The sequence below is a fragment of the Mesoplodon densirostris genome, chromosome 1, assembly GCF_025265405.1.
Source record: "Mesoplodon densirostris isolate mMesDen1 chromosome 1, mMesDen1 primary haplotype, whole genome shotgun sequence".
In the NCBI taxonomy this organism is placed as follows: domain Eukaryota; kingdom Metazoa; phylum Chordata; class Mammalia; order Artiodactyla; family Ziphiidae; genus Mesoplodon; species Mesoplodon densirostris.
In genome coordinates, this window is record NC_082661.1 from 2,726,048 (window position 1) to 2,744,376 (window position 18,329).

General features: G+C 45.5%; 1 protein-coding gene across 2 annotated transcripts in view; it reads right to left on the reverse strand.

Moving 5' to 3' along the window:
- Positions 1-15,170, reverse strand: part of GLRX3 (glutaredoxin 3) — a 30,417-nt gene extending 15,247 nt beyond the window's left edge. The window contains exons 1-4 of one of the 2 annotated variants that reach the window (XM_060098405.1): positions 15,050-15,170; positions 9,397-9,505; positions 1,471-1,545; positions 556-757 (exon numbers count right to left, since the gene is read on the reverse strand). In XM_060098405.1, the coding sequence (XP_059954388.1) occupies positions 556-757; positions 1,471-1,545; positions 9,397-9,505; positions 15,050-15,138 (475 nt within the window). In that variant the 5' untranslated portion in view covers positions 15,139-15,170. Of the gene's footprint in view, positions 1-555; positions 758-1,470; positions 1,546-9,396; positions 9,506-13,783; positions 13,867-15,049 lie in introns of those variants that run through there. The other variant, XM_060098404.1, reaches the window with a different exon arrangement.
- Positions 15,171-18,329: the final 3,159 nt, after the last annotated feature.

Consider the following 18,329-nt stretch of genomic DNA (forward strand, 5'->3'; position numbering starts at 1 on the left):
AATTTTGAGCAGCTACAAATTGGAATTGACATCAGTGGGTGAATAATACAGTCATGAGACGTTGAGAGACAAGGAAGACAGAAGCACACCAGGTAGACATAGGAACACTACTGCAGTTCTGTACATTTTCAAACTGCTGAATCTGGACTATGTGAATAAGGAGGCTGCCAAGAACGAGAGGTAAGTGTTAAGAGCAAAACTAACCGAACACCCCCAAAAGCCCACTAGCGGCGGGAGACAGCAATCTGGCAGCCGGAACCTAATCCCAACTCTGCTACCCAGCGACCCGAGCGAGTCACCTTCCCTGGGACCTAGGTAGGAGACAACAAAGATTTTCAATCAGGTGATTTCCAAGATGCCTTTTGGTTCCACCATTCTCCGAGTCTACACTGCAAACGAGTTCTCACACCGAATTATAGCATCCCCTGGGAGTTGTAACGTTTCCCGCTCTTCTCAGGGGGTCTGAACACAAGTATCAGATACGGCGCAGCCTGCACAGAGCGCGTCGCCTCAACTGCGCCCCTCCCGGTGAGTATCCTCAGAGCATCCCCTTACCGCAGCGCGGCTCCTGAGGAGTTCCCTTCATGAACAACATGCAGGGGGCAGCGTGAATTAACTTCTTCAGGCGGAGGGTGAGGTCTTCCTTCGGGTGCTCATTACCACTGGGTGGGAAAGAGCCGCTAGACGCATGTCGCTGAACCTTTTTAGTCAACTCTGGGGCGTGGGCACCATCTAATCGGTCCATTTTCTGAGAATTCTAAAGTTAAAAAAGTCATTTAGAGTATGTGTGCATTTCTTCATCATCTCTATATTTTGGGCTCTAAAATTACAACGAGCACAAATCCATAGTTCTGGCCAGTTTTTAAAGAGGTCAACATTATCACCGGAAAAGTTTTTTAAAACTCTGATTACAGATTACCTGCTGTGCATCTCAATTTTAGAAATAAATAATTGTTTTCTTTTTTCCTTTTTGGGAACATACTAGGAAAGCGGCACTGCTTCTCAAACCAGGTCAGAAAGGATTTCCCCACCCTCGCTGGGATCAAATCTACTCAAGTATAAATGAGGTACTTGGGGGACCATGCTAACACCCAGGGGTACCCTGAAGCACTGATTTGCACCCACCTCCTAAAGGAGTCATTAATCAAACCAGAACCAGCCAGATGTTTCATTACGTCCAGGCGCATGCCCCAAACAACCAACTTCTGACCCAACTCAGGGAACATTCTGGGTTTACAACCACGTATCTAGAATTTTCTCCAATCCTGGTGGCTGGACCTCCACAGTCCATGCCCCTTTTCCAGGACCCCTAAGGGCAAGCAAACGATGAGACTACAAGAAGAAAGGGCAAAGCCAGGAGCAAGCAAATGCCTAATGTTCAGGGAGCAGGGGAGAGGGCAAAGGAACCAACACAGATAGCCCCGTGGCCCACTGCAGATAGACGATCTCTTCTGCCATCTTTATCCTTACCTTGAAAAACAGAAAGGTGGGAACAGAACTAATTTCATATTTTTCAGATACTTCAGGAACAGCTTCAGCTTCCAACTTTAAAATAAAAGAATTTAAGCGTGATTATAAAAAGATCCTTTTTTACTACTTCAATATGTAAATCAGTTTCACATGCATTATCCCTTCAAGTAGTTGATGTTTTTTAAAGAGTATGGTACAAAAGTTTATGACACATTTACATTTAAATGAGACTCACTGGGCTGGCATGTCATCCACTGAGTCTGCAGTATCAAAACAGGTTCAGAGGTTTTTATTTTGTTGCACATTTCAAAATATGCCTGGAGGCTGTGAATAAAATTTTTGGTGCACTAGTGACCTAGTAAATTTTCAATCATATGCAGCTACGACTATATTGAAATCCATAAATCACTGACCCCAGTTATGTCATGATTACAGTGCTTATTTTCTGCCCACAGCAATTCTTGCTGTTTGCTCTATTGACTAATTTCAAGAGGCAGTACATCATGACTGACAGTTGCAGCCTTCTGCAAATTATGAAGCAAAAAGGAGTATTTCTTCAATAAACTATTGATGTCTGATAAATTTTACTTTTAACTCCTGCAAGGCTGCTGGACCCAAAGCAGATATCTTACTAGGTTACTTGCTTCTGGGTCTATTCATACATTTAAATGCATTTTAAATAAGATGACCACATTCTATTCGATAATTTCCTTGAAGCCCTCCAACAAGATCTGATGTGGTATCTGATACATAAACTTAAACATTATTTAGTAACGCCCTTTCTAAATAACTAGAACACAATTACCTCAAGCTTTTTACCCGGACTTTCTGAACTGTATACTTTGAGAAAAACTGAGATACGTTGTATCTTTTCCTCACGGGACTGTCAATGTAATATAAACTCTGAAAACCAATAAAAATCTAAATTCACACTACACCTGTAGGAAATAAAATTTATTGATAAATTCTACTGTTAAAGAGTTTAAACTATATACACTGCATTCTTCCAGGAGTGAAAGACCCCCACCGGGCTGGAGACACTATTTTTGTCTGGAGCCCTAGCCCATCAAACGGGCGGCAGTGACAAAGCGGCAAGCAGCCATCTGTCTTTGGCGTGTCTCTCCAGCCCATACGCCCCTGGGTGCTCTCTTACCACCTTAATTCTTGTTTCTTTACAACACCCCTTTGAAACAATATTTTAAATTATTTTCAATCTCCAATGTGAAAAATTATATACATTTTAAAGTCGATGTCAAATGTACAATAAAACTAAAAAAAGAAAAAAGAGAAGGTAAAGCATTCGGAGACAGCTATTTAGAGGAGACTCTAAAGTCTAAGAAACTTCTGTGCCATATTCCTTCATACAGTTCCACACTCAGACCAAAGAAGAGCACAAAGGTGATAACAAAGGCAGCGCATCACGATCTGTCTTTCGGCTAACACCTGGTGAGTGCCCACCACACACTGGGCACTGACTGGGCCAAGCTCAGTGAAGATCCCCATCGCTGGCACTCCTGGATTCTAACAGAAAAGTAATACAAATCAAAAACCAGACAACACTAAGTAGAAACAAGATAACAGAGTTTTAAACCAGAACAAAACAAGCAGCATCCTGACTCATAAAATCAAATTCCTATATGCTTTTGAAACTTGATCTCTTCTCATATTCCCGCTGGTTTCCAGTAGGGTCCCTTACTGACAACTCTTCTGGGAAGCAAATGATGCTCTTGAAATTCCTGCTGAAGCCAGGAGGATCGCTACACGTGCCTCCCTTAAATGAGCTCCCAGAAGACGAGATCTTAATAAGACAAAGCAACGGTGACAGGCAAATCCTCCTGAGCCTGGGCCAGGAGCACCATTAAAGGCAAAGCCGTTCCCCAGAATATCAAGGGCACCTGAAGTCCGAAACCTTGACAACACTAGAACTCTTTGGAAATACTTCCGTTGGATGTAAGACAACATAACCGTTAATAACAATGGAAGTAGAAGATAAATGTATAAATACTAAAAATTTTTAATTTTAATTTTCTTCTGCATTCCCAACAGACCAAAGATGGCCAATAAGAGCTAATACCTTCCTTGGAGGCCTGCTCTGTGCCATAAACCATGACATGCCTTTACACGAGAGCACCTAGAGCTGTCACAGCCTGGGAAGTATGGGGCATGTAATCATCTCAGCTTCACAGGGGGCCAGGTAAAGAGGTCACTCCAGACACAGTTAATAAGCAGCAGGGCCGAGAAACAAAGCCATGTCTGTTTGACTACAAAGCCTGTGCTTTTTTCACTATACTATGGTTAACTTTTCTACTACAACAATCAAACAAGAAATAATCAAATTTCAAAGATAGGACTTATACATGACTTCAGGACAAAACAGACACGAATATTTCCAGAACGGATTCCCAGCCGGAAGGCCTTTGGGGGAACCACGTGCTTCCTATACCGTGAATCTCAAACTTGGACCCTCCCCACGCAGCGTGTTTTGTGTCTGTGGAGAAGGGGGAGGAGGGCAGGGAGGTGTTACTAAAGCAAGATGAGTCCAGAGGAAGACACTACTCCCTTCCAGAGGAAGGGAATTCTGCATCATCTCCTTCAGTTTACCAGGGTCACCACTGACCATCCTGATGATAATGGCTAACACAGTTCTAAGTACGTTCAGGCACTGAGTTCACTTAATCGTCACAGTAGGTGCTGTCCTACAGAAGAAACCGGAACTTCAAGAGGCTATAGGTAACGTGGTGGAGAGCACAACACCGTTGGGCGGTGGAGCAACGCAGTCCGGCTCGAGTCTCACTCCACTCTCCGCGGCCCTGCTCCACTTCACCAGATCCAATGGTTACGCCTTTTTTCTTCATTTTACTGACCTTTCAGTATCATTCAGTAAGGATGACCACACCCACTTTCTCTGATACCCTTCCCTTGGCTTTCATGGTTTCTTTTCCTCCAACTCTCAGACTGAGTCTCTGGCTTCTTCCTTCACCTCTGGCCAACCACTACATGGCTGCACATCCCAGGACCTGGTTCTGAGTCCGCTTCTCTCACCTGCGCTCATGTTCCTAGAGCGGTCGCATACAACCCCCTGCTCTCAGGGGCACCAATAAGGTGCTGCCACCCAAGTCCTCTCCAGGCCAGACCGCTCCTCTCACCTCCAAGCCACACCCTCGACATCTGCGCTCAGATCCCTACTGGATATCTCCCACTGAACCTGTTCCTCCCCAGGCATCCCTATCTCATTTAAGCCATCTACTTGCTCGAATCAAAAAGGAGACAGCCTTGACGAATCTTATTTCCTTCACCCCTGACATCCAATCCATCAACAGGTCTCCTGGGTGCCCCCCCTCCAAAATATAAGCCAACTCAGACCATGACCTTACTTCAACATTCTCCCCACTAGTGTCCAAGGCATCTCTCACCTGGCCCAGTGAAATAGCCTCCTTAACTAGTATACCTGCTTCTAGGCTGCACCCTTACCCCCTTCAAACCATTCTCCACATGGCAGCCACAGTAATCGACTTAGGAATCAGACTATGTCACTTCTACTGCACTTGGAATAAAACCAAAACTTGACCACTGCCCACAAGGCCACTCGGCCCTTGCCTACCTCTGCAACTTCATGTCAAAGCCTCTCCTCCTTCACTACCCTCCAGCCCCACTGGCCAACTGCTGATCCTCTAAAGTCTGTACTTGCTAAGCCTCTACCTAAAAGCTCTCTCCCAGCTCTTCCGATGACTGCCACCTTCTCATTTTTTAACTCTCACTTATTAGATACACCTTGTCAGCCCAACCTAAACAAAGCACCCCACCCACCCACCCACCCACCCAAGTCTCCATCTTTCATAACCTGCCTATTCATTTCTTTTGCTGAACTTACTACCACCTGAAATTACCTTGGTACTATGTGTTACCCATTTACTGTCTGTACCTTTACTGTTCCACATTCCCAGTAACTAGCATACTGTGTGGCGTATAATTAAGTGTTCAAGAAATAAATTTTGAACAGAATATTGAACTAACAGTGGTCACTATTCCTAAGCCAAAATGGGAATGACTACTTGCCAGTGGTGGTAATGAGCCTCCAAGGTTAAGGCCAGAATGATGAAACTCGACATTCCAGTATAAATCAGCTATATTTCAATAAAACAAGCAAACAAACAAAACCACCTGACATTCCGGGACATTCTGTTATACCTCCTACAGGGCTTCTTTCTGCCCTGTGACAAGACACAAAAGGAAAAAATTTCAAAATCAAATTCTTTGTCAGATAGTCAAATATAATTTTTAAAATAGTATTTAAATTAACATTTCTGATAACTTTTTTTAAAGACTTTGCCAAACTTAGCCCAGTAACAGCTAATAAACTATGTTAACTGTGGTATTATTTTATTACCAAGACAGCATCGATTAAAACTAGAATGTTTTTAAGATTTAACAATTTTACTAGAATTATCTAAGAGACATCTTAGAGTTCCTAAAAAATGGAATCCTACACATGCTCTCTAAGATGCCAAATAAACTGATCAATATTCCCTGCTCCCACCTGCACAAAGGAAAGCAATTTAAAACAAAAACAAAAACGAACAAACAACAACAAAAAAAAAACATGGTAAGGTAAAGGTTCCTACCTCAAGTATCCCACCATCTAGTCAAGAAGCCAACAAAACGGGAACGAAATGACAGAGCAGATGAAGATACAAGATATTCCCCAACTAACAGTCCAAACAATGGCACAGACTAAGTTCGGAGAGAGAGGAAAGGGTCAGGGGGAAGCCACGGAAGTATACAAGAAAGACTTCACACAAAATGATGATTTAAATCATCATGTTGTACACCTTAAATACACAAAATCGTTACTTAAAAAGTAAAATAATAAAATCAACTACAAAATTTTTAAAATAAATTGCCACTCCTGTTAAAAGATGGATTTGACTTGGACCATGAATATGACTAGTGGTACCCAATTTCATGACCCAATACTAGTCTTCCTCCTTCTCACCCTCTACCAGAAACTATCCTGAAATAGTCTATCTACCAAACAATTTGATTTAATGATAAACATGTATTCCCATTTTAAAGTGCTAACAAACTGACTTTACATAATTTGAAAAGCAAAGGCACTTGATATTTTAATTAGCTGGTTAATTTTATTCTGAACAAACGAAGGTTTCTGTGAGACTTCCAGCAACAGAAATAACTCATGGATCTCCTCCATGCCCCTGGAGGTGTGAGAACATCAGGGTGGGACACAGCCCCAGGACCTGACTGGACATGGCAGCCGATGCAGGTGAGTGCAACCAGCACGCGGCCTAAACATGGCACCAGGAAGGAGCACAGGTACTTTATTACCATATCATCAGTCCAGGAAGTGAGGGGATTCAGATGCAATATATGTGAAAATCTTGCCTTTCAGCAACCTATTCCAATGAGCACAAACTACTGGGACCAAAAACGTATGCTAGCTTTTCTCCGGTATTATTTTACCATCTTCTACAAAATAAGCAATTGTTGACGATCACAAACTGTGATTAAAACCATCTATACAATGATTCTGTAAATCTAAGTCACAGAATGAACTAACCTCTTATACGTCAAGTCAAAAATGCCGAACGATGGCAGTCATTAAAAAAAAAAAAAAGACCAAGAAATCAAAAGAACCAGAGGGCAGTAGAACATCAATTCTATGCCCTAGAAGTTTCACAAAGCTCTCACTGAGAAAGCTGTTTTAAAATGAACCACATGCCTCTCTTACTGGGAAATGCCAAGAGATCTCTCAAATATTTTACCTCTCCTGGGCTGACTATTGTTCAGCACTGGGGCCTTTAAAAGTACCTACCTTCCAAATTCCATGCAAATGATCTTTACCTTTCAGGATGTCTAAGCAAGAAAAACTAAGCCACAGAGTGAATTTGCAGAAAGTAACAACCTGGGCAAACTACCCACCTAGCCCTGTCACCCTCTCCGTGAATGGCAGGTGCAGTTGGGTTCAGGTATCCCCAACAGATAAGGGCTTCCCAACCCTTGGCTTGCTGAGACACTTAAGCACTTGAACAACTTAAAGTCTCACTGCCAAGTTTGGTACCAATGTGAGAAGTAATTCTATAGTCACTTTAAATAAATCATTCAAATGGCAGCTAAGAACAATGTGCTACTTAAACCAGTAACACTATACACACAAAAAGCAGACTTACAACAATTACCATCATCTTGATTAATCTTAGGATTGAATGTTTAATCATTCATTTCACTTGTAATCATTACCTTTTATCACTGACCAAACATGCAGCTTTAATGTTCCCTTCCATTATTTATATTGGACATTTTAGGGTTATATTCTAAGGTTTCATTACACATTTCATTGGAATTTTAAATAAGTCCTTAAATTTTAAAAAGCTAACCATTATATTCATACTTGCTCTATCTGCATAAAGAAACACTGGAAGGATTCATGCAAAATTAATACAAGCAGCTACTTACGGGATGGGACAACAGGGCTGACAGGGGAAGGAGGGCGGACCTTCTCAAAGTACATCTTTTTATACTGTTTTGATTTCTGAACCATCTAAGTGCAATACCTATTCAAAGCACACTTATTTATATAGAAACTGTCTGAAAATTATATCACTCACTATACAAATGGATTAGTATGTCAGAATTCTGGGTCTTCAGTTTACATAAAAAGCAGCATACAAGCAATACAGTTGATGTCACTTTTAACCCCATATACAGGTATACTTGCCAACATATCCTCTGAACTCACAAACCCTGGTTTTAAAAAATAAGGCTTTGGGCTTCCCTGGTGGCACAGTGGTTAAGAATCCGCCTGCCAATGCAGGGGACACGGGTTCCAGCCCTGGTCCGGGAAGATCCCACATGCTGCGGAGCAACTAAGCCCACGCGCCACAACTACTGAGCCTGCGCTCTAGAGCCCGCGAGCCACAACTACTGAGCCCCGCGTGCCATACCTACCAAAGCCCACACGCCTAGAGCCCGTGCTCCGCAACAAGAGAAGCCACCGCAATGAGAAGCCCACGCGCCGCAACGAAGAGTAGCCCCTGCTCGCCACAACTAGAGGAAAGACCGCCTCGTAGCAGCAAAGACCCAATGCAGCCAAAAATAAATAAATTTATTTTTAAAAAATAAAAATAAAAATAAAGCTTTGGTTTCCTGTCTGCTTTTTTAAATATTAAGGATTCAGCTTTCTCTCTTCCCAAAATTTCATTTCTAAGATATTCAGCTCCTATTTTGGCCCTGCTGCTTAAATGAGTATTAAGTCCTGACTGATAACGTTAAATATGCTTAAACCAAGTGAGCTAATCCAGTCACAACTCTCACTTTCCTAGTACTACCTACCCAAGAAAGATGCTAGGAATGCAGAGCATGCACAACAGGGTAAAAAAAAAAAAAAAAAGGCAGCAAGGGAGAGATTGGCTTCCTTTTCCTCTGCTTCCTGGCAGGTCAGAAGAACTCAGTTTCTCCTGCAGGTCTGCACCTCCCCGGCCCCGACAGCAACCTCCTCCTACTGCCCCAGTCCCTACAGCAGCCTTCACACATCCTTTCTTGAATCACTTTCCATGTCACACCTAGCTTTTCAATGAAGTAAGTCTTGTTACTATCTTTACTATATTAAAACCACAATTCCCCAAAATGAATGATCTCATCTGCTTTTTGCCCACGTCGACACTCCCCCGACTGCCATCCTGTTCTCCCAACCAAGCACGTGTCAGGGAAGTGTGGTGAGTTTTACACCACTTGGTACTTGAAAAATGCAAAACCATTTTAAGATGTTTAAGAATAATCTACTGTGATCCCAACACCATCTGTGAACATGAGGAATCCCACACCAGTCCTCCCTTATATGTTAATAAAATGTAGTCTAACCCATAAATCAGAATTAAATTCTTAAAAGACATGACACTGAAAATACAGTACCTTCACAAATGAAACCTGGGGGTGTTCTCTGGCTAGCTCTGCCATCACGTCGTTCATCTGAGCACACTGTGGAGCCCATGGTGCCCAGAAATGGACTACAAGGAGGGACCTGTAAATCCATAAAATGCAGTTTTTAAAAATATAGTAGCTTTAGAAATAAGCAAATACTGATGCAGATCAAATTCTATTAGCAAAGAAACCTGTACAAGGACCACCTGAATTGTTTTTGTACTGCTAGAATCTTGTTATATTAAACACAGACAGAAATATAATAACTTGCAAGGCCTTGAGAATCTTTTGGATGAATTTTCAAGTTAATGATATTTCTTGAGTCAATACTTAGCTCACATGAAGTGGTTCTGAATATTCATCCACCTCAACTACTAGGCACGTAAATTAACTATTTTGAGACCCTTAGGAAAGAAAGATGGAAACTAGATTTCGGTAGTCAAGGCACAACGTTTGTGAAAAATGACTGTATATGCGTTACTACTATTCATGTTAGTATTTACTTTTTAGACATGGTACTGTGATGAAGTGACCATAGGAATAGAAATAAGATGTTGCAAATGAAGGTATATAAGCAGAAAACAAAGAGGAAAAAAGGGAGCTGCTTTTCACATACTTTTTTTTATTATGCTACAGAAGATTTTCTAAAAATTGATAGTATGAACAGACAGAATAGCGATTAATAAATTGTCAATGAAATTCTCAGGAGTCTCAGTATGTATCTATCAACTATTTTCATATAAAATTACCTTGGCAAAGATATATTTAATTCTATCCTCATATCCAGCTGAAAAACCCTTCAGTTTTACAGAATTCCAAATTCAAATATAATCCCCCTTGACTACAAAAAAATCCGAAAACCCAGGAAGAAAATACATTGAAAAATATGTTACACGGAGAAAGGAAACAAGGACAACTAACCTTGGGCAAAAGGAAAGGAACAGAATACTTGGCTCATGTGAGCTAAGTACTGAGAGAAGGAGGAGCCTACCACGCAGTGCTGGGGGCCGGAAGCCGAGGGAGGCACTGGGGGCTTCAGAGAGCTGGGGGCAGGACTTGGTGGCACTGCAGCACAGTCTAAATTTCAGTACCTCCAAGTTCCTGGCTTAGTGACTGATGGCTAGTGATAGCACTAGCCACGAGTCACTGTACAGAAGCTGCCAGCCTGCGAGGAAAGGAAGTCTAGTGGGCTGTGATAGTCTGGAGCTCCGGAAAGAAGTCCATCCTGATCTGCAGATCTGGGAATCAAGGAGCGCCGGCAGCAAGCTCATCCATGCAGGAGGACGAAGAGGAGGCCGAGGGCAGAGCCTCTGGGGCTCAGCAACACTAAGTTAGGACAGACGGCAGTAAAGGAGCCCTGGTGGTAGGCCAGAGAAGGGACCTAAAAGGCACACAGCAAGGTTCAAGGGGCTCCCAGAAATCAAGAAGGAAGGAGAGACAACCGTCAAACGCAGCAGGAAGGGCAACCAGCAATAGTGAGAGTTAAGTCCAGAGGATGACAGAAGCAGCGTGTGGACCACTGGACTGAGGATGAGGAAGCAGAGATGGCTAGAAACCTACTCTGTAAGAGACTGGGCTGTAAACAGAGAGAGAGCAAGGATCAAGACAGGATCAAGGAATGGGCTTTTTTCAATACGAGAGAATTTTCATCGTTTATTTTGTGAGGGGACAGTGCAAATGGGGAGGGAGAGGCTGAAGACACGAGAGACAGCTAAGGATTCAAGGTCTCAAAGGTGGCAGGAGAGGGAAACTGAGAGCAGAGAAGAATTCGCCTGGAGAAGAGGGACAATCTCCTCTGAGTCAGGAGCAAAGGAATCAAGAATGGGTGAAGCTACAAGTAAATGTGTAGGTGTCGGGGGAGGGGCAAGTCGAAGAAGAGCTCTGCAAAATGCTTCTGGAAGTCCTGTTTTCCAGGTAGGAAGCAAAGTCATGTGCTGAAATGAAGGAAAATGGAGGACAGGGGTCACAGACAGGACCGAGGAAGACGGGAGGGCTGCCCAGGGGCACACCAGAGTAAAGCAGGAGGCTCTACAGGCAGAGCCACCTAAGGTGGGAAAGGACACATGGCAGGGCCCCTACTCCACGGGTTCCAGTGAAGCAGCCGAAGGCAGGAGCTGCAGCGTGTGGGCAGGTGGGCAGAGACTACGGAGGAAGCATTCCACCAACTGCTGCTGCCTGTGCCTCTGGGGCATGCAGCTAGACTACACCTCGCAGTCTCGCTTGTGTCCCGGGCTGGGGCCCTGGAACTGAGCTGTGGCCAGTGGGATGCGGGGCAGACGTGAGCTACGTGGCCCTGCAAAGCCTCCCGCGTGAGCCTCGGCCTACTCTAGCCTCCTCTCGCAGAGCTTCTGCACGGCGTGGCGGGGGGGCCTCTGGGGCCTAAGGGATGGTGGGAAGGAAGACAGGCCCACCAAACGACTGCACAGGAATGTTCACAGCAGCCTGGCACATAACAGCCGAAACCTGTAAGTAACCCAATGTCTACAAACTGGAGAAACTGCTGTATATTAACACAACGGAATACCACTCAGCAGTAAAAAAGGAACCAGCTACAGATATACGGCAGCACGGATGAATCCCAAAAACACACTGAGCACAACAACCCAGACATGAAAGACCAGGAGTTCTGCGACTCCATTTACATAAAGTCCAAGAAGAGGCACAACTCATCCAGTGACAGAAAGCAGATCCCTGGTGGGGGATTACTGGAAAGAGCCTAAAGAGCATTCTGGGGCTCTATATTCTTGTCCTGAATGATGGTTAATTGTGTTAATACAAATGTCAAAGTTCATCACACCCAGCAATTAAGATCTGTGCATTTTACTACAGTATATAAGTTAATACCTCAACCTTTTAAAAGTTAGATACCACTTTTCACCAAACTGAAAAAAAGATTTTTAAAATATTCAATGACAAAAAGGATAAAGTGAGATGGCACTTTCATATCCTACAGGTAAAAATTAAATTGGAACCTTCCTGAAATTTCAAGATACTCAAACACTTTCAAGTATCTATCCTACAGAAGTCATTAAAAAGACAAAAATGTACGTATATGAATATTTTCCCAGTATTTTACATAGCAAATAACTGTAAAAATCTATTGTTCAACAAGACAGTTTTCTTAATGGTCATACAATAAAATATCATAAAGCCATTAAAAATTGTGTGTCAAAGAATGTTTACTGACATGGGAAAATGCTCACAGTAAGTACATTTTTAAAAATTAAAACAAGTTACCAAACTTTTTAACAGTATGTGCCAACGTAAGTAAAAAAGAAAAGAAAAAAGTACACGTACACAACTTAAATTCCATTACTACTAATGTGGCTTGCAAGAGTAATTTAACTTAACTTCCCCATCTGTAAAATAGCAATAACACCCTGGGAGGTTGGGAAGATCAAACGAAAATATACAAGCACTTTGGAAACATTAAAGAATGATATTAATGTTGTTATTTTACATTATCCACAATATTCCCATGTTTAGGTGCTTAACTTCCACTTTCCAATTAGGTACACGATGCCTAATATCATAAGGACATAAACCTGAAACAAACATAAACGCTGTCACCCTCTCTTGGATTATCTGTAAGTATTCTTTCCACCTTCATGGACAGCCCAATATGCAGGGTGCATTGTTTAAGGAAAACCTTTAGAGAAAGACGAGATTCAAATCCTAACTACTGTGATGTTAAAGAATGTAATGAACCTGGTTCTTTTTCAGTAAGATAATTAGTGACTCATAAATGGTTGCTTCTCTGTTATTACAGGTGTTCTGCTCTTATAGTTATTCCTCTGCAGGTAACACCAGCTACCATTTATTAAGATCATATAACATGAGGCTCTGTTAAATATTTTACAAATGGGTAAAAACCTTAATTACTCTCTAAATAGGTAAAAACCTTAATCACTCTCTAAATGGGTATTAATATCCCCACTGTATAGACCAACTGAGGTTTCAGTAACATATAAACGTCTGATTATTTGACTTAAGCAAAAAAAGTTTTCAATTCACATGAAATTTTAAAATTGGGAAGTGAAGATTTGTAAAGTAGACGTTAAGTAACTACATTAACAAGTACTATTTAATATTCTGAAATGCTGCCATTTTCACCAAAAGTAGCAGAGATTTGTTCCTTCCGCAGAGGCCAAGCATCTCGTCCTTCCCATGTGCCCATTTAAACTCATCACCACGAAAAAGGTATATTGGTTTCCGGATCATTTCAAGTACGGGCCCGTGGCAAGAATTAACATTTAAACTTTTTCCAACTGTGATGTCTTAATGACTTTTTTCTTTAAAAAACGATACATAAAAACAAAAATGTGAGACACACAAAAAGCAAAATAGTCCTCCAGGTGACCGTGAACTGAACACTTACGAAGGGCAGGTCGACACGAGCCCTGCTCCTTTCAAGACGCCGCCTCTGGGGCACTCCATAAGTGGGCCGCCGTAAGATGGGGGGAGCGCTGGATGAATCACCTTTCATCAATGAGTCCACGTCACTCCCTTCGCGCCCCCCCCCCGCGCCCCGCCCCGCCCGTTTCTGGCAGTTTCCCAGCAAGACCGGAAATGCCGCAAGAGTGGCTCTGGTGAACACCTTTAACTTCAGCACGGCGGCGAAGCCAGACGGGAACTCTCCCATCGCACCCGCACTCCGCAGCTCAGCCGCTCGCCAGCGTACTCACTACCCGCTTCCAACCACGATCCGCTCCTGCATTCGCGCCGATACGCTTCCACTGCCAGCGAGCCCGCGCAGCCGCGCCGCCGCACGCAGAAGAGCCCGAGCGCGAAGGCGCCGCGAGTGCTCCCGCCGGCCAGGCAGCACGCGTGTCCGCTCCCACACCCCCGGGTGGGCACTGTCCTACCCCTCTCACCGCAGAGGACACTCCTGAGGCCTGGTTATGGAACGTGCGCAGCGGCTCTGAGGCTGGCTCCCTGGCAATCGGCTGGCGCTCCGCCGCCCCCACCGGCCATGCCCCGAGACACCGCCCAGCCCCCGAGAGGTCGGCCAGCGGAAGCTGCGAGACCGCTGCGGAGGCCCCGTGCCCGCCCGCCGGCGCCGACTCGCAAGCTCGGGGTTTCCATGTGTTCCCACAGGCCCGGCTTCTACATCCCGGTGGGTCTCCTTCAGACGCCGTCCCAAGGGCGAGAGGCACGTGGGCCAAGCCAGAACGGACCACGGCTGAGCCCGTCCAGGAAACAGAAGACCCGCGTCCTCGGCCCGGACAGCGCCACACAGTGCACTCTGCCCCATCAACAACACCCTTAAACGCCCCTCGGAAAGGAGGCAGGACCGCCGACCCAGCTAGGCCTTCCTCCGCCGCCCGCCCGTGACGAAGCGGGCGGGGGCCGGGGTCTCCGCGCCCACCCCCGACCCGCGGCTGAGTCCCCGCGTCGCCGCGCCCCGGGAGGCCGGGCCGGGCGGCAGGGCGGGACCCGGGCCTTGGGGCGCCCGGCGGGCCGGGGCCGGAGGTCTGCGGTGGACCCCGCTCCCCTTCCGGGGCGGGGACCTGGCCTCGGGGTCCGGGCCGCGCCGGCCGCTCCGCCCAGGCCGGGCCGGGTGCGAGGGAGCCGGGCAGCCCTCGCGGTCGGTCCCCGCCGCGTCCCCTCATCCCCGCCGCCCGCCGCCCGCCGCCCCGCTCACTTGGCTCTGAGGCGCAGCAGCTCCTCAAACTGCCCGGCTGAGCCGACCTCCACAACAGCAGCCGCCGCCTCAACCGCCCCCGCCGCCATGCTGCCGCCGCCAGACAAGAGCAATCGAGCGCGGGCGGTCGATGGGGGAGGGGCTCGGGCGGCTGCACTCGGAAGCCCCGCCCCGCCTCCGGCCCGCGCGGAAGCCCCGCCCTCCAGGCCTGCCCCGCCCTCCAGGCCCGCGCGGAAACCGGGATCCGGTGAAACGCGGGAGGTTGGGGCTTACCGGCGGGCCAAGTGAGAGCCCCAGGCTCCTGACCCCCGGGGCTCCGGACTGTCAGGAATCCTGACCTCCGGGATTCCTGGATGTCGGGGCGCCGTACGTTCCTTGCAACTCCTACGGCAGCTGGGAGAATGGTGTGTGTGATGTGAGTGTGTGTGTGATGCGAGTGTATGTTTAACAAAGTGAAATTTTAAGCTAAAAGGAAATTACATAAAGGTGGGGATGGGATGGGAGGTTAGGGGAAGGGAGGTTGCGCCCTCTCCGAACCTCAACACTGACAAGGGGCTTCGAACTCGGTCCTGAAGAGCCCGAACCCGCGCCACCGCGTGGCCCTCCACCTACCTCCCGGCGGGGCCATCCCTGGGCGCAGCCCATCACCCACTGTGACCTCCGAGCAGCACGGCCTGGGCAGCTGGGCCGCCTCCGGCACCACGGGCCCAGCGCCAGGACCCCCTCACTCATGCCCGCAGGCCCCACGCTCCTCTAACCTTGGGTCTTCCCTGGCTCTCCTTGGCATCGCCTAATGTTGACGCCCCGGTAGTGTCCGCTCACCACCTTTCCCCCTCCCCTGCCCATAACTCCCACGCACTCTCCAGCCTGGGTAAAATTGTCCATGGTCCTAGTATCCTCAATTACCAGGGAAACCTCAGCCGCCAGCCAAGCGCCCTCCCCTGCCTCCGGAGCCCGGCATCCATCTGCCCTGGGGCCGGGGGAGTCTTTTTGGTTCTCCCCAAACTGCACCCCGCCTGCTCTCCAAAGAACCACTCCTGGAGCTCCCATCTTACTAACTCCATCCCTTCCACCAAGACACGTGAGGCTCCTCCTGGGGGTCCTCGGGCTCTGCACCGAGTTTGAGGGCAGGCCCCATGGATCCTCCCGTGGGTCTTCAGGGCACCTGTGCGCCTTCTACCACGTGCACATCTCACCGGGTTAGAACTGCACCTGTGGTCTCCACCAGCCCCGGTTCTCATCAAGGGCGGGAACTGTGTCTCTGTCCCAGTGCCTAAGTTAGAGCCAAGAACGTGGCAGGAGCTCAGTACATGCTCTCTACCTGCAGCTGGTGGAGAAGTGGGCTTGTGGAGTTTCAAAGACTTATTACCAAAATATATATATATATATATATATATATATGTATGTAATATATTTCATTAATAATGTTTACATTGATTGCATGTTGAAATACTACTTCTGATATACTGGGTTTTGTGAAATATATTATTAAAATTAAATTTACCTCTTTCTACCTTTTAAATGTGGTTACTAGAATTTTTTTAATTACACGGGTGACTTTCATTTGTGGCTCACTTTGTATTTTCTCTTGGGCAGCTCTGCACCAGTGATTGAAAGTGGTCTTTAGTTACATATGTGCCTCATCCTGAGAAGTGGGTGTTCCTGAATATGGTAAATTCCATTATCTAAAATGCAATAAGAGAGTGGTGAGGAACTGTTTTGTATCCTGACTTTGGTGGTAGGTACACAAACCTAAACGTGATCAAAATTGCATAGCATGAAATACACACAAAGAGTACAAGTAAAACTGGAGAAATGGAAGAAGATGGACAGATTGTATGAATATCATCATCCTAGTTGTGATATTGTACTACAGTGTTTCAAGATGCTATCTTTTGAGGAAAAGCATAGGCAGAATCTCTCTCTGTTATTTCTTATGACTGCATGTGACCCTACAATCATTTTAAAATAAAAACATTAGTTTTTTTAAAAAAAGTAAATAAAATCTAGAGATTACTATGAAAAAATGCACCAGGAGGGGAGAAAACAGCATGTTGCGAAACAAGATGTATGCTCTGATGACCATTTTTAAACAGAATTATATGTAAATAAAACACATAACTCCGTATAGCTTAATGTAGCATAGCTACATAGCTACATGTAGCATAGGTCTTCAGAAGGATGTTCTCCAAAAGTGTTAGAAGAACTTGTGCCCAGAGAGTAAAAATAGGGAAGTTTTAAAGGGAGGACCTACACCTTCTACATTATATGCTTCCTAGTGTCACCTGCATTTTTTCTTTTTCTTTTTTTGTTTTTTAAACTTCTTTGGAGTCATTCATTGAAATGTTAGTATGTTTGGAAACACATCTGCAACAAATGTTGTACAAGAATTATATCTCTGGGGCTTCCCTAGTGGCACAGTGGTTGAGAGTCCGCCTGCCGATGCAGGGGACACGGGTTCATGCCCCGGTCCAGGAAGATCCCGCATGCCGCGGAGCGGCTGGGCCCGTGAGCCATGGCCCCTGAGCCTGCGCCTCCGGAACCTGTGCTCCGCAACGGGAGAGGCCACAACAGTGAGAGGCCCGCGTACCGCAAAAAAAAAAAAAAAGAATTATATCTCTAATTTGAAGAAAACTTACACATCAATACTAAAAACATTTCACTTGCATTTTTTTCAAAGAACATGGATGGGCTTTGTAATTTAAAAATAATGAAATTGTAGTGCACTATGGAAATGTGCAATAGTGAATCTTTTTCAAAAAATGCAAGAATCACCCATCTAATGTAACTGTTAAAAATCCTGATTTTTCCTTCTTTAAATGGAATTTCCTGAAAGCAGGATATACCAACTAGGGAGCATGCTCCCTACCTTAAAAAAAGTTGGGAAAACTCCCTAAAAACCTTTCCAATTCTGCCTCCTGCCCTTTTTGCTGTTATCACTATTGATATCAACAGGCCTAACGTTCAGCAAGTGAATCTCTGAGCTTTAAAATGCTCTGATTTCACAACAAAGACCATTCCACTCAGCCCTGAGCCCAAGCCACATTTTGGGGGGCTGTCACATCTGAGTTACAGGTAGATAAGGGTGTACACAGCTATATAGTGCTTTTCAGCTTTCCAAAGTCCTTGCTACTTCCACATCATGATGCAAAACATCACTGCCTATGTTACCAAACCAAACTCGGGTCCTCTCACCCACCCACAGTAAAGCCAATCTACTGACCCCAGGTTGTGGTGAAGAAAAGTGCAGCATTTATCGCAGGAGCCAAGCAAGGAGTCC